The sequence below is a fragment of the Schistocerca gregaria genome, chromosome 5 (genome assembly GCF_023897955.1).
Source record: "Schistocerca gregaria isolate iqSchGreg1 chromosome 5, iqSchGreg1.2, whole genome shotgun sequence".
NCBI classification, from domain to species: domain Eukaryota; kingdom Metazoa; phylum Arthropoda; class Insecta; order Orthoptera; family Acrididae; genus Schistocerca; species Schistocerca gregaria.
The window spans coordinates 279,840,935-279,865,355 of record NC_064924.1 but is presented as its reverse complement, the minus strand read 5'-3'; the positions used below and the strand labels follow the sequence as shown (position 1 = coordinate 279,865,355).

General features: G+C 39.2%; 1 protein-coding gene and 1 non-coding gene across 5 annotated transcripts in view; one reads left to right on the top strand and one right to left on the bottom strand.

Annotated features, from left to right (window-relative positions):
* Positions 1–24,421, top strand: part of LOC126273152 (voltage-dependent calcium channel subunit alpha-2/delta-3-like) — a 332,649-nt gene that overhangs the window by 256,833 nt on the left and 51,395 nt on the right. For all 4 annotated transcript variants that reach the window (XM_049976609.1, XM_049976607.1, XM_049976608.1 and 1 more), the window contains 5 exons: positions 7,042–7,086; positions 9,992–10,082; positions 13,191–13,298; positions 14,251–14,363; positions 21,851–21,990. In XM_049976609.1, coding sequence (XP_049832566.1) covers positions 7,042–7,086; positions 9,992–10,082; positions 13,191–13,298; positions 14,251–14,363; positions 21,851–21,990 — 497 coding nt within the window. The remainder of the gene's footprint in view (positions 1–7,041; positions 7,087–9,991; positions 10,083–13,190; positions 13,299–14,250; positions 14,364–21,850; positions 21,991–24,421) is intronic.
* Positions 689–763, bottom strand: Trnat-agu (transfer RNA threonine (anticodon AGU)). Its single transcript has one exon. It is a non-coding gene; the product is annotated as a tRNA-Thr (tRNA).

The window sequence follows — 24,421 nt, the reverse complement described above, 5'->3', positions numbered from 1 at the left end:
TTTAAGTTTTTGTTCTTCTCTATTTTTAATGTTATAGATTCTTTTTTGTTATCTCTCTTGCGTTTACTCCTCATACAGTAACTTTTGTATAGGCCTATTTATAGGCTAAGTTTCATTTAAAGACTGCTCCACAGCCAAATGGTTAGTGTCACTGCCTTCTGTGTGGAAAGACCTAGACATGATTCCTGGAATATCACCCCTTTTTTTCTGAGGTGGGAAGGCCTAGAATGGGGTCTACTCAGCCTCGTGAGGCCATATGGGTAGCTGCTTGAATAAAGAAGCAGTGGCATCATCAGAATTCATCTACTGGAAATAACGGTTGGAGGGATCGGTGGCATGGTTATCACATGTCCCACGATCATATATTGCTGTTCATACTGCCTCCTAGATAGCAGTTGGCCAATCAGAACAGACCTGAGACCTAATCCTTGCGTAGTTGCTTATGTTTATGTTAGTTACACATGAAACAACATTTGTACCAATATAATAAGTTTTGATAAATTAGAGAAAACTTCAAGAGATAGTATACTTATATGAATATGAATATGGTGTCTGTTCTTTCAGACATATCCAAAAGAACAGACACAATTGATGACCTGCAGCCGTCAAGAATGAAATTAGAATTATATATTAATACCTTCAGCTGCTGACAGGTTTGATATATATCAACGCAGTCAGGTAAAATGTGTGCCCCGGCCAGGATTCGAACCTGGGATCTCCTGCTTACTTGGCAGATGCTCTATCCATCTGAGCCACCAAGGGCACAGAGGATAGTGCAACTGCAAGGACTATATCGCGCACGCCTCCTGCGAGACTCACATTCTCACATTCTCACCTTATACGTCCACACACTACATTTGTAGTGTCACACACTCATTACTCATGAAAGACATTCTTCCAAGTCCCATAAGAGTTTGGGTAATATGTGTGCATCTGCACAGAAGAAGATCATGGCCGGTATTGCCAGAACTATATACTTATATGGATATGGTGTCTGTTCTTTCAGACTTTTGCCATGACCTCCTCCTTCTGTGTGGATGCCCACATATTACCCAAACTCTTATGGGACTTCCTAAGAACGTCTTCCACTAGTAGACATACAAGATGAGACTGTGGGTCTCATGGAAGGCATGTGTGAAATAGTCTCTGCAGTCGTACTATCCTCTGTGCCCTCGGTGGCTCAGATGGATAGAGCATTTGCCATGTAAGCAGGAGATCCCGGGTTTGAGTCCCGGTCGGGGCACACATTTTTACCTGTTCCCATTGATATATATCAACACCTGTCAGCAGCTGAAGTTATTAATATATAATTATAATTTTGTTCAAGAGATAGTTGTTTTGTGAGTTCTTAAATAAGTCTGTATCTGCTTAGAACTTGTAGTTTATCTTGGACAACACAATATGTTTCGTAATCTCTAACTTCAACTTTTTGTAGCTTAGCATCCTTTTAACGTATGCACATGTTAATGTAAGGGAGAAGTCTTGTGTCCAGTACAACTAATGGGTGGATTAAATGTAACAACTCAGTCTATAGTTGAGGGATTGAGCAGTCAACAGACATAAAAATGAGATTCAAAACATTTCTGATCTTTCAAAGAATTCCTTTGTCATAGCTAAACAGACACTAAAGCAATTTTGTTAGATTTGGGGGTTAAGTAGAGCACAGAGGAAGGAGGGGAAAGGATATTTGGAGGGAAGGAAGACTGATAGCTTGGAGGAAGAGCTAACAAGAGAATGGAATAGAAATGTGGCACCAGTCAACCCACATTGGCCCAAACTGAGAGAGTTGCTTGTGTCTCACAGTGAAGTGAAGTGATGGAGTGAATTTGATGGGGGGCTATAGAACAGAGAAAGAGGGCAACTGTAGACAGAAAAGTGTGATTCTACATTAGTGGAGTGAACTGGAAGACATGGTAACAGGGGTTGGTCTGGAGCATGAGGCTGAATAGAGATTGAGACTAGGGGTGTAGGGGATAGAAGAAAGTATTGTAAGGTCCAATATATCTTCCTGAGGTCACTGTAAAATGGCCTTGGGGGCCAAAACCATTCATGACATTTAAAATAATAATAATAATAATAATAATAATAATAATAATAATAATAATAATAATAATAATAAAACTGCAACTGGTGTATTTACTTAGTTGCAAATCAATACCACATTTGTAGAACTTGCTCCACAATGCTCCATAAGCTAGACAAGGAATGTTTCCTGAAAACATCTGGTAAGTTTGCTTATTATGTAAGGTAGATAAGGGGGCCAGGTTGTAACTCAAACTACTGAAAAAAACTCCATTTTTCATGTTACGTGAATATGTTTTCACTTATCATTTAAGAAAACAGTTTCCACATATTACATAATCTGTTCATGATTTGTTTAAATCTGCCACATTACTCACTGAAAACAAGCTCAACTCTCTGTGACTCCCACCAACAGCAACAAACTTGGGACTAACAGTGGCCTTTATTTAAATAAATAACAGTTACCAATAAGTATTATGTTATTACAGTTGTAATTTATTTTGATTTACATTGTGGAGTGAACACAGATGTCCTCAGGGACCCAGCGTTCATTTGCTGGGTACAATCTTGGTGACACTGGGGTACCTGAGCTGCGGACTGGTAAGCACCACCAGTCTTTGGCCAACATAGGCTCTGGACAAGCTTCAGCAACCACTGTGTGGCATAGCAATGTAATGTTGTGTGCAACAGGTAATGGGGATCTTGCCCTGTCCACCCAGATCAGAGTGGTAAAAATCTCTGTAAAATACCCCTCAATATCAAGATGTGCTGTATGCTGATGAGATGCATGGTTGTTTCGGGGGCAACAGTCGTTTGTGGGCAATGACTGGGGAATCTTACACATCTCATTTGTATAACGCTTAACCAGTCAAGTGGGACTCTGTCTGGGTGCACCATTATTTCTATAGCTGCTCATGGGAAAGTGATGGAATCCTCAAAATTTTCTCATCCACCTCCAAGCACAATGAGTCGGCCACAGGTAGGTGTCATCAACCATTTCTCAAGAGGTCTTGTGTGAAATGCTGGGACAGCATCCAGAAGTGGGTGAATGACATCACACAAGTGATTCAACATGCTGCTGACCTTTCCATCCTGAAGTCTTCTGTCTTCAGAGACAACCTGTCCCTTGGTTGACTGATGAGGCTGTCCATTAATCTGGCTTAGGCTTGTGTGACAGTTAAAATGCCATCCAATGGCAGAAAACATCCCAGCTTTTTGAATGGCAAGGCCGAGGGCCAATGCACCATCAAGGAGAGCAGTTAGGTCACAAGTTGTCGGTGTACTGTCAGATTGTTTTGAGTGATAGAATGGTGTTCCTCAGGACAGTGCTTCGAATGTTACACTGTTTGCCATAGCCATAAACAGTATTATGTCTATGTTAAGGAGTCCTGTACAGTGCTTGTTATTTGTGGACAGTTTAATCGTCTAATGCTGCAATAGGGGCTTGTTAGTTGCAAATTACAGAGAAGAGGTTGGGGGAGTGGGCTGCAAAGACTGGTTTTACATTTGGTGCAGAGAAGAATGTATGTGTTCATTTTAATCTTTCTTGTTGTATTTTTAATTAACCTGAAATGAGTATGTGGGACCCATACTCTCTTTTTAAAGCTCTGTGAGGTCTGTGGACCTCAGTTTTGACTCCAGACTGTCTTGGTTACTCCATCTCAAGGACCTGAAGACCATTTCCCAGAAGGTACTGAACATCTTGAAGTGTCTTAGCCTCAGGTCCTAGAGAGTGGACCATCAGGCAAGTAAGTTCCTCACTATTACCACTTACCCAGCATACCATACTGTCACTTATACAGCTATGGAATGCACCACTACTAATCATCCGCAGGGAATGAGGCCACTTGGGATCTGCGCTGCGTGCACTGGAGTCGCTTGGTGTGGAGCATGTACAGGCTTAAATCCAGGGTTTTATCCAACTGCCACCCTGGTTACTGCAGAGACCCACAGGGTTTTATCCAACTGCTATCCTGGTTACTAGGGAGTGAAAGAGTGAGTGAGTCCAGGATATACAGGACGCCCTCCTCTGACTATAAAGGCTGGGGAAGGTGATGTCTTTCTTTTGGGTGCCAGGGCACATGGGTATTGTGGAGAATGAAAGGGCAGATGTAGTAGTCAAGGAGGTATGTTGTGATCCTCAATTAGTTCAGTATGCCATTCCCCTCCTTGCTGTTGCCTCATTGTTGAGGTACAGGGTCTTGCACCGATGGGAGGAAGATTAGCTGGAAGTGCCAGACAATAAGCTAATAAAGTTAAGAGCATGGCCATGACGTAGCTCCTTCCAATCACCCAGGTGGGATGAGGTCCTCCTTACTTGTCTTCATAAAGGTTACAGACCTATGACACACGGCTTCTTGCTCTGGTGAAAGGACCCTCCAATATGTGCTGCTTGGGATGTACAGATCACTGTGCACCAAATTTTATTACTGTGTTTTATTTTCAGACCAGAGGGCAGCAGCAAATTTTCTGACAGGTCTTTTCACTATTTTAAGTGTTGTTCAAATGAATGTGGTGAGAGTTTTAAGATTTATGATATGTCCAACATGTTTCCTAAAATTTTATGCACATGTTCTTAATGTGTTAACAGGTTGACTGGTTCACCCATGTTTTTTGTAGGTGGCCAACCAGTCACATTTCCCTGTGGCATTATTTTAGCTTCTCTGTCACTTTACTTATGTTTTTATCTCAGGTGTAGCACCTTTCACTCTTTCTCCATTGTCTCAAGGCATGCGAGATAGTGACTGTGTGGGGTAACACAAGTGATGTGGTAGTGAGTATGTGTCATTTTGTAGGTTTATCCTCACTATGTGAAAATATTTTTAGCACTTTCATCCAATTTTGTTTCTTGTAGTATTTGTAAGTGTGCTGATAGCCTCACTGATGACTGCCTGAAAACTCCAAACACAACAACAACAACAACAACAACAACAACTTGACTGACCACAAAGTTTTAAGCACGACAACATACACTGTGTAAATGACTCATCTGACACAGATTTTTGCTTTCATTTACGAAAAATGTGAATTAAAAAAAACAAAGATGATGCGACTTAGGTACCAAACAGAAGTGCTGGCAGGTCAATACACACACAAACATATACACAAAACTCAAGCTTTTGCAACCAGCAGTTGCTTCTTCAGGAAAGAGGGAAGGAGAGGGAAAGACTAAAGGATGTGGGTTTTAAGGGAGAGGGTAAGGAGTCATTCCAATCCCGGGAGCAGAATGACTTACCTTAGGGGGAAAAAAGGACAGGTATACACACACACACACACACACACACACACACGCACGCACGCACGCACATACACACACACACACACACACACACACACACACACACACACACACACACACACACTCACATACACACAGGTGTACTGTTCATTTATATATTTTTTTTTAAATTGTGTGTAAGCTTTTGAATATTTCAACTATTAACATTTTAAATGATTGACTGTGATGTATGTAACGGTTTTCCTAAAACTTGTGTTTAAAAAGTTTACGTATTTTGAATGAATTTTTGCCTCCCTGGATTTGAAACTATTGAAATGTCTGATGAGATATATTTTTGAATGAAGTTTCAGTTTGTGCAGAATTTCATGTTCATAAGAAATGAGATATTAAACTTTTGTCTTCTCAATGTCATAGACTTATTTCAGATGGTATTAAAGATGATGAAACATAATTATAAATATACAGAAACAGAATCATAATCAAAATCACAATGTATCACATTCTATACAGTAAGCATGTATTGCCTGCACTTGTATTAATTTAATTTACCAGCTGTCCCAGCTGATCAAAGGACAAATCATATTTATATAATTCCGAGAATCAGACATTGGGAGATTAGTGGGGGAGATCCACATTTTACATGTAGAGTCAAACATGTCCTTGACAGCATATTCTGTCATTGGGAGGTCAACTTTGCTCTTAGCCACAGTTTCGCCATTCATTCAGGTGACAGGTAATTGGTGGCCATACCCATGCAAAAGGCTGTGCAAAAGTTACAGAATAATTGGTATATGTCAGGACTGCTTTTTCTGTGGTACTCTCATCAGCAAGACAGAATATGCTTGGATCAGGATTGAAATAATTTGTGCTGGGTGGTATGTAGGACAAATCTTGCACATGGATATTACACAGGAATATGGCCCACATGAAAATGCTTTGAGAGTAGGCATGGCTCAAGTATGGTTCAGGATATTTCATAGATTTGATGGGCAGTGGAATACCACTTGGTAGTGGTTGAAGGATCGCAGGAAAGTTGTTCATTTAAGGGTGCAGTGATAGTAGTCATTCTGGTGGAGGATATGATACTGAGTAATGAAAGAGATGTTACTTTGGAGCCAGTCAGTGAGAATGCTTGAAGATTTCAGGTCATAATTGGATATACCAGGTGAGATATGTTCCTGGACTAGGTTTATGTTTGGAGGATGTTTTTTGTTTGTGAAGGCCTTAGTAAGACATTCGGCATACTGGGCAAGGAATTTTTTGTCACTGCAGATGCACAAACAACTGTGCCACTAGTCCTTATTCCATGAAATATTGTGGAGAGCTTTGTGATGTACTCCAGGATGAAGTGTGGTAATCAGGAACTGTATGTCACTTCCTCTCCAACACCTGTCAGACAAATTCTGGTGGTGAAATTTTTGCCTGTATAAGAATCTTAATGAGCTACCTAGAGTCATTTGCCACTGAACAAGCATGCAATAATGATTATTGTACCAAACTGACACATCCTGTTTCTTCATTTCAAAGATTTTCTGTTTTGAGTGAGAATCTTTGCCTCAAACAGTGAATTAATGGCTTGCAATATGCAAATCAGCACACAATTTCTTGAGTTTTTGTTGTTGCTGCACTTTTCCTTGTTTTGTGGAAACAAGTGTGTATATAATTTTTAAGCACATGTTCATGTATAGAGTTCTCCATTACTAAGTGAAAATAGTAATAAAGAAAAACTGCATTGTCAAGATCAGCATTTCTGTTCTATAATGTTTTTTTTTTATTTACAGCTGTGAACTGTGACAGACCAGAAATTACAGAAGATGAATATTACTGTAAGTTTCAAATATACTTCTTACATTCTTTAGAAATGACATAAGAGGCAGCCCTATTCATAGAATAACATATATTTAAATGGCATAAAATAAATGTTAAGGTTTGAAATAAAATGTAGACTCTACATCTTAAGTGTTTCTAAGAATTTTAAATGTAATATGCCACTTCATGCTTTCAGTTGCTGTATCACAGCAAAGATGAATAACATAGGTATCAATAGTACTACCAGGTTCCATGGTTCCATACAAAATTTATAAATGATCTAGTTTCACTCTTAGACAAGCTTTAGCAAAACCCTGTTGAACAAAGAGTGTTGCCAGTAAACATAAGTCAGCATAAGTCAGACTTGCCGGTAATAGAGACAATAGAATTGGTTTCAAAACTGTATCATGTGTGAACCATGCATCATCCATCTTCACTTCTGCGCAAGTCTGCGCTCTACACACATACCAACAGAAAAACTGACTCCCTCAGTGCCCTTCAGAGTCTAGATGATCCCGATCCAGTTCACCCCATCGTTTGACGGATCTAGGACTGCCTCCATTTGCCATTTGTTCCTGGATGGGGGAGCCCAAGTGATGTTCATGTGGGTTCCTGGCGATTTTGGTGTGCCTGGGAATGACACTGCTGATGCTGCAGCCAAGGCCGCCGCCCATCTCGGTCGGCCCGCCTCTTACTCTGTTCCCTCGCAAGGTATTTGTACTTTTCTCTATCAACGTATCACATCATTTTGGCATGACCATTGCTGCTCCATTCATGGGAACAAACACAGAGAAGTGAAACCTTTCTCAACAGCCTGGTTGACTTCCTACCTGTCATCTCACCGTGAGGAAGTAATTTTAGCTTGGTTGTGAATAGGGCATTGCCGCTTTAGTCACCACCACTTGTTGAGTGGCTACCCTGCGCCCAGCTGTCCTTTTTGTAGCCAGCCATTAATGGCCAGACATTTCCTGATCCTCTGCCCCTATTTTAGCCACTTACGTCTTTGGGTCAGACTGTCGCCCACTTTGCCGGACATTTTAGCAGATGACGTGCAAACTGTGGCTCGCATTTTAAGTTTTTCAAAACGTAGTAATGTGGCAAAAGAGATTTTATTTCTACCTGGGGACTCAAGTTTCTTGTCGATATCTTTTAGGTACTCTTCCATAACATCTTGATGCTTTAGATTTGTTTTTTCTTCATTTTTGTATTGAACCTCGCAACGGTTTTTTCCCCTCGCGGTCCCAGCATTCTCTGGTTCTTTACTGGGCACTTATGACCTTAGATGCTTTGTGCCCTAAAACCCCACACAAAAAAACCACATATACAGCCTTTGTTTGTGATTCTGAAAACCAAGTTTAGATTGTGATTAAATACGCTTTCTGTAAAATTTTGTCAGATGGCTTCCTGTTTATTGTTTTTTTCTCAACTCTTATTCTCCTATTACTTTTCCTTACCTTTCTTTCCTTGCTACCAAAATCTAGTCACCCACTGCAATTAAATTTTTTGACTCAACTATCTGAATGATTTCCTCTGTGTATCACCACACATTCTTTCAATTTCTCCATCTTTTGTGGAGCTAATTGGTGTAGAAACTTGTACTACTGCAGTAAGTGTTGGCTTTATGTTGACTATGATAATGCATTAATTATGTTATTCATAATAGCTTACTTGCATTTCTATTTTCTTATTCATTATTAAGTCTAATTCTGCATTACAGTATTTGATTTTTTGTTCATAACCTTGAACTGATGTGACCTGTCTTTCCTGCCACAACTCTTCACTGATTGGAACTGTAACTAACTTCAGCCTTTCAAAATTCTCTAACCAACCTTTGCCTGATTAAAGAATTTGACATTTCACACTCTGACCTGTAGGATACCAATTTTGTTTTTTCTGATGTTGACATCCTCCTGAGTAGTCTATGTCTGGATATCCGAATGGAGGCAATTTTACCTCGGGAATATTTTACCCAAGTGAAAGCCATCATCATTGAGCCATACAATCCAGTTGTTTGCCCTCATGTGAAAGAATAATGGCCGAAGTTTCCCCTTGTTTTCAGCTCTTCTCAGTGCCAGCACAGCAAGGCTGTATTGGCTATTGTTAAAAGGCTGTACCAGTCATTCATCCTGACTGTTGCCTCTGCAAGTACTTAAAAGGCTGCTGCCCATCTTCAGGAACCATGGGTTGGTCTGGTATCTCCACAAACTAGCTTCTCAATGTGGTTGTGTGGTTGTACCTATGATTTGACTCTCTCTATCACTGAGGCATGCAGCCCACTCCCTCTTGACCAGTTGCCAAATCTAAAAAGCCATTGTGTGCCACCTCTCATACAGACAGCTACTTGGTAGCAGCATCTGATGAGTAGTGCAGAACCCACTGATTTAGTGAGACCCTACACTTCTCAACCCTGAGGTGAAAGTACAAGAAGCCATACCCCAGCTTGTCTCAGAACCTTTGAAGTCTCTGGTTCAGTCCTTCCACTTGGCTCACAACCAGGGGCCACAATCAGTTCTGGGGACAATGCTGAAAATTGTGACCTTGTTGATTTCTTTCAACATTCTCTGCCAGTCACTGGCTTTTCGTGCTCAATTTAGTAACTAAACAGGATTTAACAATAAAATATATCTCATGCCATACTTATTATAGTGACAGCTGCAGACATAAAAATGCAAGAGATGGTTTTGCATTCATCCTGTATTGATACTTTTCAGCCTATTTTAATTATGAACAAATGAATTTATTATTAATAAATATAATGAAAGTAAACTTAATTATTTGATCTCATGCTTACTCTGCAAAGCAACTTCCCATGACAAATACTGTATCTATGTTGTAGTTTAGAAGGAAATATTCATTGATTGCTCCTGACAATATAAATACTGCATAGAGATACATCTCATTTTGCAATCATTTTAATTTCAGGTGAGAAAGAACTGATGCAAATGTTAGTGTTTGATGGAAGACTGACCCATGAATTCTTTGGTGACAGTTGGTCGTTTGAGAACACTGAAGAGTAAGTATCACATTTCAATGAATCGGTTAACACTTCCCTGGAAGAAACAATTATAATATTAATTGAAAAAAATGTGTATATATATATAATAAAAGCTGTTCAGCAAGTGGCTGCAGAAGAAAAGACAAAGGAGAGGGAAGCACATGAGGTTTCAGAGCCAGTGACTCCTGCTCCTGGCAGAAGAGTTGAAGGGGAAGGAAGAGGGATGAAGAAAATCAGATTGGTGAGGATTAAGAAATGGGAAGAATTATGGAAAAGTTGCCCAGAAACATGGATCAGGAGAGACTTACTGTACAGGTTGAGAAGGAAAGACTGATTGTCAGTGCCTGAATCTGATGTGATTTGAAAACCTGGGAATGTTGAAGTCGAAATGTTATGGTAGATAAAGTGGGTAAAATGGCAAAATAGCTTTTTGTTGCCTCACCTACCCTCCCAAATCTTCACAATATCCTGATAAGACTGTTGCTACCATAGGACTTGGTCAATGCACCCCCCTACACCAGCCCTGTAACTGGAAAAACTTTACTGCAAAAGCAAGAGCAACCTATGAAATCACAAATGTCATGTATAAGCAATTATAAAGACACTTTTCAGCTTTCTACATTGATATGACCACCACCAAGTCATTAGTTAGGATGAATGACCATAGAAAGAGGATGCATACTAATAACATACAATATTCTTTTGCAAAGCACGCTCCAGAACATGATAGTTTTAACCTCGGTGCCTGTTTCACCACATATGCCACCTGGATTCTTCCTTCTGACACCAATTTCTCAGAACACCGCAGATGTAACAGACATTACAACCTGTACTTAGTTCTCACCACCCACCTGTCCTAGAGTTACATTAATTTCTGTGCTCCCATCATTTCTTTTCAGTAACTATTCTTTTCCCTCACGTACTTTTATTTTTCTATATATTTTATTTTATAATCTGTCTATATTTCTCTGACCCATCACCTGTCTGCAAAATTTAGCTTTCTGCTCTTATTAACTCTTTCATGATGTTATTTCAGTAATATTTGTGTTACTTGTTACCCTGTCTTCCACCTTTAAGTTCTCAGGTTATCAAATCGTATCCAGTGCAGACACCAACAATCAAGTCTTTCCTTCCCATCCTGTCTAGTACATCTCCCATGACCCAGAGTTTCATGGATGTGAGGTAGCACCATAATGGCAGTGCTATGCCTCTGGCAGCAAGGCTGGTGCCACACGGTACCTTGGTAGCTGCTGGAAGGTCAGATGTAAACAAGCTAGCATGTTTGTAAGTGCAGATGGGTCTGATAAGACTGCTCTGGAAAGGGCTGGTGCTGCGAAAAGGTGCCACTGGAGGAGCAAAAAGGTTAGGGAAGTAGCATGAGAGTGTGTGTAGAGGAGTGGTGTGGAGGATTCTGTAAAATGTGTAATGTGTGGATGAGCACTGTCTGTATGAGGAGGAGGATAGATGGAGTTCAAGGAAGATGCCTGAGAATGTTTAGTGTGTGTTGAAGCATCAAACAGGCATAATAGGCATTGAGTTGGTCCCATAAGTGTACATAGTATGGGGTAACAAGGCTTGCACCTCGGTTAAGGAACTGAAGAATGCGACAGGTATGAGTACCATAAAAAGTAAGGAGGAAAGTGACAGTGGGTGTCGAGAGTGCACACATGCAGTGAAAAAAAAATCAGCAACAGTTTGAATTATTGCACAGGTATGGAAGGCTACTGCAGGCATGCACAAAGCAGAGTAATGTCTGTTTTGATGCTAGTTAGTATTACAAAATAATCCTTAATCTAAGTATCCCATTTGCTGTTGGAGTGGGGAAGAGAACACTGAATCTAAGATCCTTGGTGCTGCAGACTGCAACTAAACTTCACTAACTTTGAATGATCCTTGTTGCCATTGTAGTATGAACAAGGATGGTGCAGACACTGATTCTTATCACGATTGTAGTGGTGGACAAGGAGGGAGAAAACATTGATCCTGGTTGCCATTGTAGTGCAGGACAAGGAAGGAGCAAACATTGATTTTGTTGCCATAGTAGTGTTCATGGCTGAGAAGAAGAAGAAGAAGAAGAAGAAGAAGAAGAAGAAAAATAAAACGTTATGATTGATGGTCCCAGATTGCCAGTAACAATAGAACTTCACTGATTATAATCAACAAATGCAATAACAGTTTTTTGGAATGCAGCTCTGCACTACTCAGAACATCAAGCAGAGCTTCAAACCTTAGTAAAATGAGTACTCAGCCCAGTGTGACAGTTAATCACTGAAGCACTGGAACATCCTGGCAGATAATCAATGATTTTGCGCTGGAAAGTTCTAATGGACAACCATTGATGTTACACTGGAAAGTTCATATGTGGACAAAGTTCATGGTAATAATGTCCCATGAGGATGCACCCAGAGGTAAGTAGATGATGGACTGCTGGGTACTGTCGGTGTAGAACTTGGAGCATAGGTTGTGCCTGGTGAATAGATTCAGATTAATGGACCCCTAGGTACAGCCAGTGTAGAGCCCAGACTGTTGAGTGCGCTTGGTGAAAGAACACTTGATTGAGGATCCATTAGGCATTGTCAGCATAAAGCTGAAGTGCAAACTGACAGCAGAATGGTTGGACAGTGACCTAAATACTCATCTGGGGGAGGCACATGGTTTTTGGAAGTGAGATAGTGCTGCAGGGGTGGCACTGTTTGTGCTGATGCTTATGCCTCTGGTAGTGAGGCTGGCACCACATGATACTGTGACAGCTGCTGGACATTTCAGTTGTCAACAACCCAGAATATTTGGGTGTTGCTGTGTATTGGTTTGATCTTAGCTGCAAAGGAAGTTTTGTTAGTGTACTGGAGCTGCAGCAACCCATTGTACACTACTGTCCTGTTGGTGGTTGTGTTGTCATGGAATACAGCAGTTTCCACAACATTTATGTGTTTTCTCCTGCTGCCACTTTGCTTTGTGAGTAGAATTTTTTTATCTATCCATATTATATTTTCAAATTTTGATTGTGTTTCTTGATATGAAATATTTTACATTTGTTTATTTGGAAGCATTAATATATGTAATCGAAAACCCCAAAAACAGTTTTGAAAATTTGAAAAGAGTACAATAAATACTTACTTTATGCAGGTATTTAATAAAACTTTACAACACTAGCCTTAAATTTATGGCAACACAAAGTGGACTAACAAGATGGCAGTATATAATGGATACAGAAGAAGGCAAGGATGAAATCTCGTGAGTATTTTTTCTTTTTTTTCTTTTTCACTCTTCTTTTACAGTAAGATACTAAATAACGAGACACACACATTTTTAATTTTGGAGCCTACACTAAAAATAATTTATTGGCTTATTTTATATATGTACATTACCTGCATAACATTGTCAAACTGATTACTATAGCTAATGACAGAGCTTTGAGTAATATGCATTTCATAGTAGTTATAACAACAGCAGCCATTTTTTTGCTGGGCACATAATAGATAATGTGTTTAATCCACATATGGATATCTATATTATGATAGTGTCAGAATACATTCCTTGTGATTGTGTTTGTGTACAAGGTTAGAATGCAGAGATTAAAACCTAGTTATTTGAATTATTTTAATGAATCACTAACATTTGTGAAAACTGTGGTTATCATGTAGAGTACCTTCTATCTTTCACTGAAATTAGGAACATCTGTCACGAAATCATTCCAAGGGATATTCTGTGACGCACCCAATTGACGTAATATAATGGTCCATCCTTATGCCACACATATTCCCAACATCTCAGCAATACTAAGAATCCTCATATCAGCAGTACTAGGAATGTCTCTTCCTGAAGGTATGCACTGGTCTGCCTTTCTGTCTCCTTGTGTTTTTACATTTTTCCTTAAGTGAATTTTCCTTCTTATACATTCATCTCGGTATATTGCCTTTGCTGGAAGCATGGCACAGTTTTCATATGGACCTAAGCACCAACAGCTGCACATCTTATGAGTGACCACCACCAGACTGTGGCTGAGGACTAACATGACCATTTATTTGTGTGCAACATGCAGACACCCCTGCCTTCCTTTAAATGAGCTTTCTCTGCTCCCACATTCCTGTTATCTTCAGAATATGACACATGTTTATAATTATATAAAAGTTCATGTGCAAGTCTGATGCATTTTCCAATGTACACTTTCTTTTAAACGTTTCAGAGAGTTTGGTGACCTTTTCCCTCATTCGGTGGAGGAGGCATGGTACAAAGCTGCAGTCATTGAGCATAAACATGATCCAGAGTCAGTTGTCATTTCTGCTCCTTTTGATGCAGGTAATGTATACTTAAGATTTATATCTCATGTTGACCATAATTAGGAAACTATGTTGGTAGCAAAACAATGAAGTGTTGTTGGATCACTATTTTAAATGCATGGAAAAAAGTTGAGAAGTTTTACGATGGTTCCATAGATGTTAGTAATCTTGTAGGCATAAAGCAAGATGAATGTAACATTTACTGTGAATCGGAATATTTTGACAGAAACCAAAATTCACAACAAAAATAGTAGGCTATTAGGTTTAAGAGCCAACACTATGTTCTCTTTTTTGATTATCTCCTGAGACAAACATTGTATAAAGTCTGTTGTCTGTTCAAAAAATTGCAGTGCTTTATCCACAAAAATTTTCTACACTTACCTTCTACTTATTGTGCATGGTCTCCTTCAAAATACTCTTCTCCACAACTGATGCACAGCACCCATTGCCATTTCCACTTCTGGAAGCAGCTTTGGTATGCCTCTTTCTGGATTGCACAAAGCACCGTCTGCGAATTTTCTTTTATCTCGTTTATCGTTGCAAATCTTAGTCCTTTCAACAGGGTTTCCAACTTTGAAAATAAGAAAAAGTCCACAGGGTCCAGATCTGGAGGCTAGGGCAGCATAGTGATTTTGATTTTTGTGCAATAGTCATGCAAGAACAGGGATGAATGTACAGATGCATTATTGTGATGCAAGAGCCGTGAATTGCCTCACCACATTTCAGGCCATTTCCTTCTCACATTTTCTTGCAGGCATCACAACACATCTCAGTAGTACCATTGATTAACAGTTTGTCCCTGTGGCACAAATGCATGATGAACTTTTCCTTCAAAGAAAAAAAAACTATCAGCATGACTGACATTTGACCTGACCTGACAAGCTTTTTTTGGGTCTTGGAGAACCTTTCCCGACCCATTGTGAAGACTGAACCTTGGTGTCAGCATCATAACCATAGACCCATGTCTCTTCACCAGTTCTCTTAAGGAACATCTTGTCCTCATTTGCGTGATCCAAATGCTCTGCACGTATTGTGAGACAAAGGTCTTCCTGGTCTTGACTTTGGAGCTGCGGGACAAACTTGCCAGCAACACGATGCATTCCAAGTCACAGTGTCAAAATTTCATGGCATGATCCAACTGAAATGAAACATTCTTCTGCAATCTCACACACAGTCAATCTTCAATTGGCATGCACAATTTTGTTGACATTCCTGACATGAGCTTTTTCGGTATATGTCGAAGGGCATCCTGAACGAGGGTCATCTTTAACTTCTGTCTGGGCATTTTTAAACAACATTTGTAAAACCACATGTGGCTTAAGCACTCATCACCGTAGGCTTCCTGAATCATATGGTGTGTCTCTGTAAAGGTTTTCTTGAGTTTCGTGCAAAATTTAATGCAGGCGTATTGCTCCTCTAACTCTGCCATCTTGAAATTCACAAACTGTGCAACACAACATTGTACTCAATGCAGCACTGAACAATAACTAGCAGACATACAGCAGTGCAACTTCTGACAGTTACACAATAAACACAGGCATGTACAGGGATGACAGCTGCTTTTTGTTCCATTGGTGCAAAATTATGAATGTTCCAGAAGTTTTGAAACAGATCCCTTATGTTTCAGCTCTTCTAAGAGTATACAAGTCAGCTTATTCTAACATGAAAATATAAGTAGTATATATACCTTTGTTTTTAAGGACAAGTGGCAATAACTTTCAAATACATAGTGATAAGCTGTTGGTAATGATAATGTAAAATTGAATCTCACTTATGATAAAGTTCAGGTATTACTACACATTGCTGTGCAACATGTAACAGTCATGGTCACCAAAAGCAGAGTATTGTAGTTGATTAATTATTTCAGTCACAGCTGTGATTTAATATAGGCAATCACAGGTTTCAGTTATCATTGGCAATCTTCAGAACAAAAATGACAAATACATAGAAATATTAAATCACAACTGTGACTGAAGTAAATAATGAGCTATAACTTTCCAACAGTTGCATCTCAGTACAGACAATATGTCAATCTTCATAATCTGCTGAGGCCTTCCAGCATCCAAGGCATGATGCCAAAATTGCCTACTTCAGAGATTGCATTTGCTGGCCTACAACATGCCAAAGTATATCTCTGCCTAGTTTGCTCCCAACTTAAACTACTGATGGTATTGGCAAGTAGGTTGTTCCTAATGGTGTCAACAGTGCAGTAGAATGTAAAAATATAAAAACAGACATACTGACAAAAAGGTTTGGTGACCATTGAATGTTGAATTACATTGTTTTCACATTTTGAAAAACACCCATAAACACTTTTTCTCAAGAATACATATTGTTGATTGTTTGGGAGGAGGTAAGTAGACCATTGTTTCATGTCTGCCTAGCTTTCAATTACTCCAAGATGATGATACTAAATTTTTGATAACAGTGCCTAGATTTTTGTGTTAAAAACTAGTCAGTCTAACCTTTCTGGCTGTCTTTCTAAGCCCCCCTACCTCACTGCACTACTAGCTTTTCTGAATTGCATATATCCTTACAACATGTTCTCCACACTCAACAGTTTCTGCCTCCATCTGCCCTATCACGTCCTCCCTTCTCACATCCCCTCACTCTCACTGTGTGCCCCCATCTGCCAATGTGCCCATCTGTGATTTCCCTTACCTGCTTCTCTCGTTTTTCACTCGCTGTGTTTTTCCCTACACCCTACCTCCTGACACGACACCTGGCAGCCTTGTCAGGCCACAATTTAGTCTCTGCATGTCACGCCAGACAGTGATCTTCTCTCCCCCTGCCTCCACCCCCAATCCATACTCAACTTCCCCTCCCCCCTCCCCTCTCGACTCTTCCATATTGCTATTCAAAGGACTTTCACATTCCTGTCAGAACTGCCAGTGTTAGCGGTCATATGTGAATGAGTTGTGGTTACTTGTGTGAATGTGTGTGTGTGTGTGTGTGTGTGTGTGTGTGTGTGTGTGTGTGTGTGTTTTCTTTGCTGAAGAAGGCTTTGGCCAAAGCTATAATGTGTAATAGTCTTTTCATTGTGCCTGTATTCAACTCATCAGGTCATCTTTGTGGTTTAGTAGCAATTTACTCTCTTCCTAATATTGTTGATATTCCAACCTGGAGTTTCCATTGTTTGATTTTTCCATGCATTACTCTCTTCTTTGATGCACTTATATGTAGGTGCTGTACATTTTCTAAAGTCATCTACCTATTTTCCATTAAGTCAACTTTCTCAGTCTTTTCTTGTCACTAGAAATCCAGTAAACGATACATCTCCTATCCATGCATCTGGCAGCATATCCAACCCATATCCTTTTCATTCCATTACAGTCGTGATTATGTTTTTATTCCAGTCTGTTTCCAAATCCATAATTCTTTTTCCTGTTCTTACAGTAATTTCCAACATGTATCTCTCAATTACTCACTGAGTAACACTGAGATTTTCAATGTTTTTTGCAATGAAAGTCTATATTTCACCACCATATGTCAAATGTGGTAACATACACAAATTGTATGCGTTACAAACATATCAAAAGCTAGATTTTTAAAAGTTCATATGTAGCATTGAGTGCATTAGGTAAACATAATACTTCCATTGCTTGATGACTGTCCTTTCATATGGCGCAGTGGTCAGTACACTGGACTCGCATTCGGGAGGACGACGGTTCAATCCCGTCTCCGGCCATCCTGATTTAGGTTTTCCCTGATTTCCCTAAATCGCTTCAGGCAAATGCCGGGATGATTCCTTTGAAAGGGCACGTCCGATTTCCTTCCCCATCCTTCCCTCACCCGAGCTTGCGCTCCATCTCTAATGACCTCGTTGTCGACGGGACGTTAAACACTAATCTCCTCCTCTGTCCTTTCATATCAGAATTGCCCACTACCCCATTTACTTTTATGGGAGCTGTAGCATCAGCCTGTATACTCAGTACACTAACATTAGTTTAATTAATACCTTGTTTCTCAAGGGCTGTTTGCTCATATTTAGTTGAAATTGAGTCTAAAGCTTTCTCAAAACTTAAGAATCCCAAAGACAGCATATTCACATGATTCACATCTTCCATGTGGTTATAATTATGTTAAGTATACATTCAAAGCATTTTGTCCTTTCTCTTACTAAAAACTGTTTTCCCTTTGTATTGAGTGAAAATGTTGGTGAATATCTTGTACATTACAGAGAGTAGGCTGAAACATCTAAAATTGCTTAGGTCTTGCCTCTTTCCTTTCTTGTGAAGTAAGTTAATAATAGAGTTGCTGCAGTTTTGGGAAATTGTTTACATCAGCAGACATTGTGTGAATAATTTTGCAAGTTTTATTTGTATTATTTTACCTCCAGCTTTATCAGTTTCTTTTGTAACATCATTTCCCAGTGCCCTTTCCCATTCTTTGTTGGCTTGTAGGGCATTATACACATCTGACATAACTTCTGGAATGTCATTTATTTTGCCCTTTAACTTTAAAAACATTTAATAATTTTTTTGAATGTCTTCCCTCTGGTAGTTACTTTCTCATCTGCCACGTTAACAGGTGAAATGTGATGTCTACCAATTTGACGAAATGTTTTATTGTAATTTGACATTCTATCATGCATCTATCACCTTTCATTTGAAACACCCACCTTTCTAAGAGCTTTGCCTTATTCTAATTGATTTCTTTCCCCGCTTCTTTTGCTTTATTTATGCATTACACACCTTCATTCTACCACTCTATAATCATTAGTCCTTTTATCATTGACTATATAACCTTTATTTTTTAAGATACTGAACTTCCTGCTTAATCTGTTATGCCTCCCTGTCATTAAATAAATTCTCATTATCCACAGTTTCAATTTTTTGTCATATGTTTTTATCTGCAATGTGTCTATTTATGCTCTTCATTGTGTCTTTCATTACTTGCTGTTTGAAAGTGGTTTCGGGCCATTGCACCCAGAACAATTTCTTTATTATTTGATAAAATATAGTCAGCTTCTTCCCAAGCCCCTTTCTTATTAATTTTCTGGAACAACATGTTAAGGCTACAGTGGCATAAACCCTTGTCATCCCTGTTATCATCAGCTACATTTTCTGCTGAATAATTGCTGTTTATTTTTTATCCTATTTTAACTTTAATAAATAATCTAGTTGTGGGGTTTGATATCATTCATCAGCTTCTGTAACTCTCTGTAGAAATTTTCTAGCTCCTTATAAGGATGCCAGAATGTTGTGCATATTTTTTTTAAAGCTAGTTTTTCATTCCTTCTATATTCATAATGCTGTTTTTAATTTTCTTCTTCTCAGTAATGATTACACCAGAATTTGCCCACTGATTGTGTTCCCCTGTAGCAAAACATACATCCTGATTATTATTCTGTGTGATCTTAATGTTTTTGCCACACTTCTAATAACATTATTCTATACCATTTGATTTTATGCAACATCTCTTCCACCTCCTCTAGCCTACCTTTAGATTCTTTAGCTCTACAATTTACTGTTTTTAAATAAAAATTTGTAGATAGGATTAGGATTTTAAGAGCACCGTGTTTGTTCAGGAGGACTTACTGTCATGAGGTGTGGGTGCAGGTGAGGCTGGTCATACTGCAAGGTTACATGTCTTTGTTTCCCTATTCTAATACTCCCTGTATTCTTTCACTTGCGCCACAATGTCAGTATCCCAGATACCTGCGTGTGCCAACTGGGCTTGTTATAACCATACTCATGGCACACCAGCCTGATTGGACCCAAGGTGTACGGTGAGACACATGAACTAAGGTAATCTTGGCAGAAAAAAACTCCTGGCAGTCTATACTTGTGACTGAGTTCTCCAAAATTGCAGAATCTGACTCAACACTACGAGCTTATGTGCTGATTAGATGCCCAAATTGACCTCATGTCATGCTGTCATTTAGCAGTCAGTCTTTCTTCACCTAATCTACAATAATTTAGTGGTGAAGGTAGCAACTGTTGACACACCACGCTGTTTGCTCTGCATGCTGGTGAGTAGTCCATCCTTACTATCTAGATTTGTTCCAAACAGAGCGATGTGTCAAAATGGATACTTTGCAGGTATTAACAGAGCTAGGTGGTGTGAAAACCTGATGGGATCTCAATTGTGGTGTCTAAACTCCTGTAATGAACAGGAGACATAATCATCTTACAAGGTACTGGTTTTTATCCATTGCATACACACATTCATATATACAACTGTACAAAAAGCCACATCAGTCAGCTCTAAATGAGTTGTTTCTTTTCATCTTTGTTGATTGTTTCTGTAACAATATTAGAGAAGGAAAGTAGCCACTCACCATATAGCAGAGACGCTGAGTCATGATAGGCAAAACAAAAAGATTCACACAGTTGTAGCTTTCAGCCATTAATGCCTTTGTCAACAATAGGTACACATACAGACACTGGGTGACTAACCTTTGTTAGTGACTAACGAAGATTAGTCACTGTCCTTACCCATCCACCTCCCTCCCTGTTCCCATTCCAGCACTACACAGCTGTCATTTCACCACCACACCCAGTCTTTTTATTTCTTTTGGCTTTCTCCTTTCTGCTACTCCCTCCCCCCTCCCCCATCTCTCCCCTGCCCTCTGTCTGCCACCCCCACCATACTATCCCTCCCCCACCCCACACCAGCCTCCTCCTACCCCCACCCAGTCATCTCTCCCATCATGCTCTGGTGCTGCTGCTCGCAGTGTGTTTTCAGTTGTCTGAGCTGCAGTCGTGTGAGCAAGTTGCGTTTGCATGTGTGTGCGTGTATGCGTTTGTGTGTGTGTGTGTGTGTGTGTGTGTGTGTGTGTGTGTGTGTGTGTGTGTGTGTCGTTGACAAAGGCATTAATGGCTGAAAGCTATAATTGTGTGAATCTTTTTGTTGTGGCTATTATGACTCAGCATGTCTGCTGTGTGGTGAGCGGCAACTTTCCTTCTCTAATATTGTTACATTTCATCCTGGACTTTCTATTGTTTGATTATTTCTGTCCTGGATTTAATGAGAAATGCTTAAATTGATTTGAACCTTTCAACTTCAAAATTTTGATGTTATAAATTGAAACTACTTAAATACCAAGATATAGTACACTATCATTTGACGCAGAAAATTGAGAAAGACATTACATGATTTGCATTATATTTTGTAGTCTTAATACAGCCTCACAGACTTTGTAGCGAACAATACAGAAAATATTAGTTACAATATTTGAATAGTTGGCAAAATAGATGGCAAAATCAGTAGCACTAAAAAACATGCTTTTCACTTTTTACTGGTGATTGATCAATGTTATGGAAACAAAATGAGTTACACACATTTTAAAGCAGTTCTTTTAAATTCTATCAGAAAGCTTAAGAATTTCTGTCTGCACTGCTAACATTTATTAGCCATTTGAGCGAAGACTATTAAGAATTTTAGACGAAAAACACTAAGATATCTCATATGACCCATATTTGTAATGAATATACACATTTCATTTCAGAAGGAAACGTATCATATTCCTCAATTTCAGCAACCTTATCAATTTCCTTGCAGGTAGAAAGGATGATGTTCCCATAACTCTGAGTCATGCCATATTTCCACGAGATGCTGGTAAGGAGGCACCAGCATCTGTAGTAGGACTTCAGATACAGCACAGGGCTCTTTATGATCGATTCATGTCCATCACAGAAGAGGTACCATTACTGATTTATGTTGTGCTGGAAGTGTGTTATAGTTAATAAACCCTGTGTAACTGCATTTTATGTACATAGTTTCCAGGATCTAAATATGTTAATATCTAAGGCTATAATTGATTTTGTATCCACCGAGATACATACAGATACTGTTCATCACAAATGCTGAATGAGTCTCTGACAAAGCCGAGCTCTGATTCAAGTCCATAATCAACAGAAAGTTTTGAGTCTTCAACTGCCAAAAGCTGAAGAATTAGCCAGAGGATGTAAAGGTTATGTACAGAGTTTGTATCTTCCTGGAGACGGTGATGAGTGACTTTGCAGGACAAGTTGTGAGCTAGCCATTCCTTAGACACATCAAAGCCTGTCAACAGCAGATTAGGAACCATTAAAAGAGAAATCTAATAACAAATCCAAGTACATAATGAGATCATCATCGCTTTACTTCTGTGGCATATTCCTCATATAGTGGAGTGATCTACTCTGGCATACATTGTTGTGGGCTTTGTAGGTCACTTGATGGCAGAGGATTTGCTCAGTGCATTTGGTATCAGCAGTGGCATCTAGCACTGCGCCTGGCCTCTGTTCAGCTCTGTCTTCCACCAGTATGGCCAAACCTAGTCATATTGATATTCTCACCCAGTGCTAGATCAAACACATCTATGACTTCAACTCTGTCAGATGGGCATACAACAACTTGATACTGTTTTTTGTGTATTCAACCATTCCCACCTTTCTTTTAATTAGTTGTACACTAGTGTGTTGACATACTGTGACTCTCAAGATGCAGCCACTCAGTTTTCATAATTTTAAAGTGATATTTATTTATATACTTCACTTGTGAACTCCAGCTGACAATTTTATCAGAGGGTATGACCATTCCATTCATCAAAGCAAGTGTTGAGGTTGTATTGCGAATCAAAAAAAGATAACCTGTGAGCTGAAGGTATACTGTTGGAGTACATCTCAGAAGTTGACCATTGAAATCACATTCAAGGGGCACACGTGATCACCAAAATTATCTGGTTGTCCACTAGACATGTTCTACAAACATATATTATGAATAGAGCTTGTCTCTCAGGAAATATTAATATTAGAGCTGCAAGAACGGTGGCATGGGACTATTTTTGTGGCACACAGAAGAAAGTTTATTGAACACTCTATAGTAATGAGAAAGCTTTACTGTAGTTTCTACAGTGTATTTGGAAAACAATTACTAAACTTAAGTGTGTCCATAAAATCTAGTCATTGTATTGGTGTTTCTCCTCTACAACATTGACAAATATTAGTTCAGTTTTGTTTGGGATGTGAACAATGTTAAATACAGGTAAATACTTAAAATCCATAACAAAGGCCTTTGTATCTGAAGTACACTCTATGCCAATCATCAAGTGACATGACACATGATTTGCTTGTCCAATGAGTCACCTCATTACATATAAAAGACACATGTTCTGCACATGACTGCGGCATCATTTGTACTGGGAGATGCCTCACAATGCTGACTTATTAGTGCACTAATTAGATCTTTGTATCAGTTTCAGCGCATGCACCCTCTTTTCATTTTGACAATATTTGTGTATTCTTTGCTATTAAATCTTTCTCAATGGAGTTATTGGATAAAAAGTCTTCAGTTAATTTAGAAAAAAAAACCAATCTTTCAATAATTGCCTCCATCATCACTGTCAACAGATAAGTCTGACTGTAGGAACCTGGCAAGGCTCCCACTTTTATGTCCATAGGGAGATATCTAACTGCCTAGATTTTGCCACAGAGAAGGCACATACTGCAGTGGTGTCCTCTACACCCATATATTATGTTTTTGCTTGCTGTCCAGCTTCTCTTGTAGTGCCACCATTTAAATCAGGTGGTAGACTATTAGAAGTCAGCCTCTGTTCTCTTTCCTTTTCTGTTCCAAGTTCATAGTGTTCATATTAAATTTATTATCACCTAGTTTAATTTTCACTGCCTCTCTATACAGAGTTCCAGGACTTAAATGTGTGGGCCAGAATTGTCATATGTTCAAATATAATCTTGGCTTTGTTGAACAGTATTCTCTAAATATTGTATTTAAGGCTGTGATGATGTTCAACACAGTGGTTGGCAAATTGTCCATATAGTTTCCTCATGTAACTGCTGCTGAACCTGCAAGGAGTATTACAAATCCCTGGTACTCTCATTCTGAAATCGTCCACAACACCTTGCTACAGTTATTTAATGTCAGTGAGGTGCTGCAGAAGTACATTGACCATATGCTCAAGCTACAGCCAAACTTAAGAGTTACAGTGGAAGTAGAGGAGGATGAGGTTTTGCCTCTCTTAGGTGTGTTAATCAAATGGGAAGCAGATGGGTGACATGGTCATCCTGTGTATTTAAAATTGCTGCATCTAGACCTATATTTCAACAGACTAGATTTTATCACAAAGCTCAG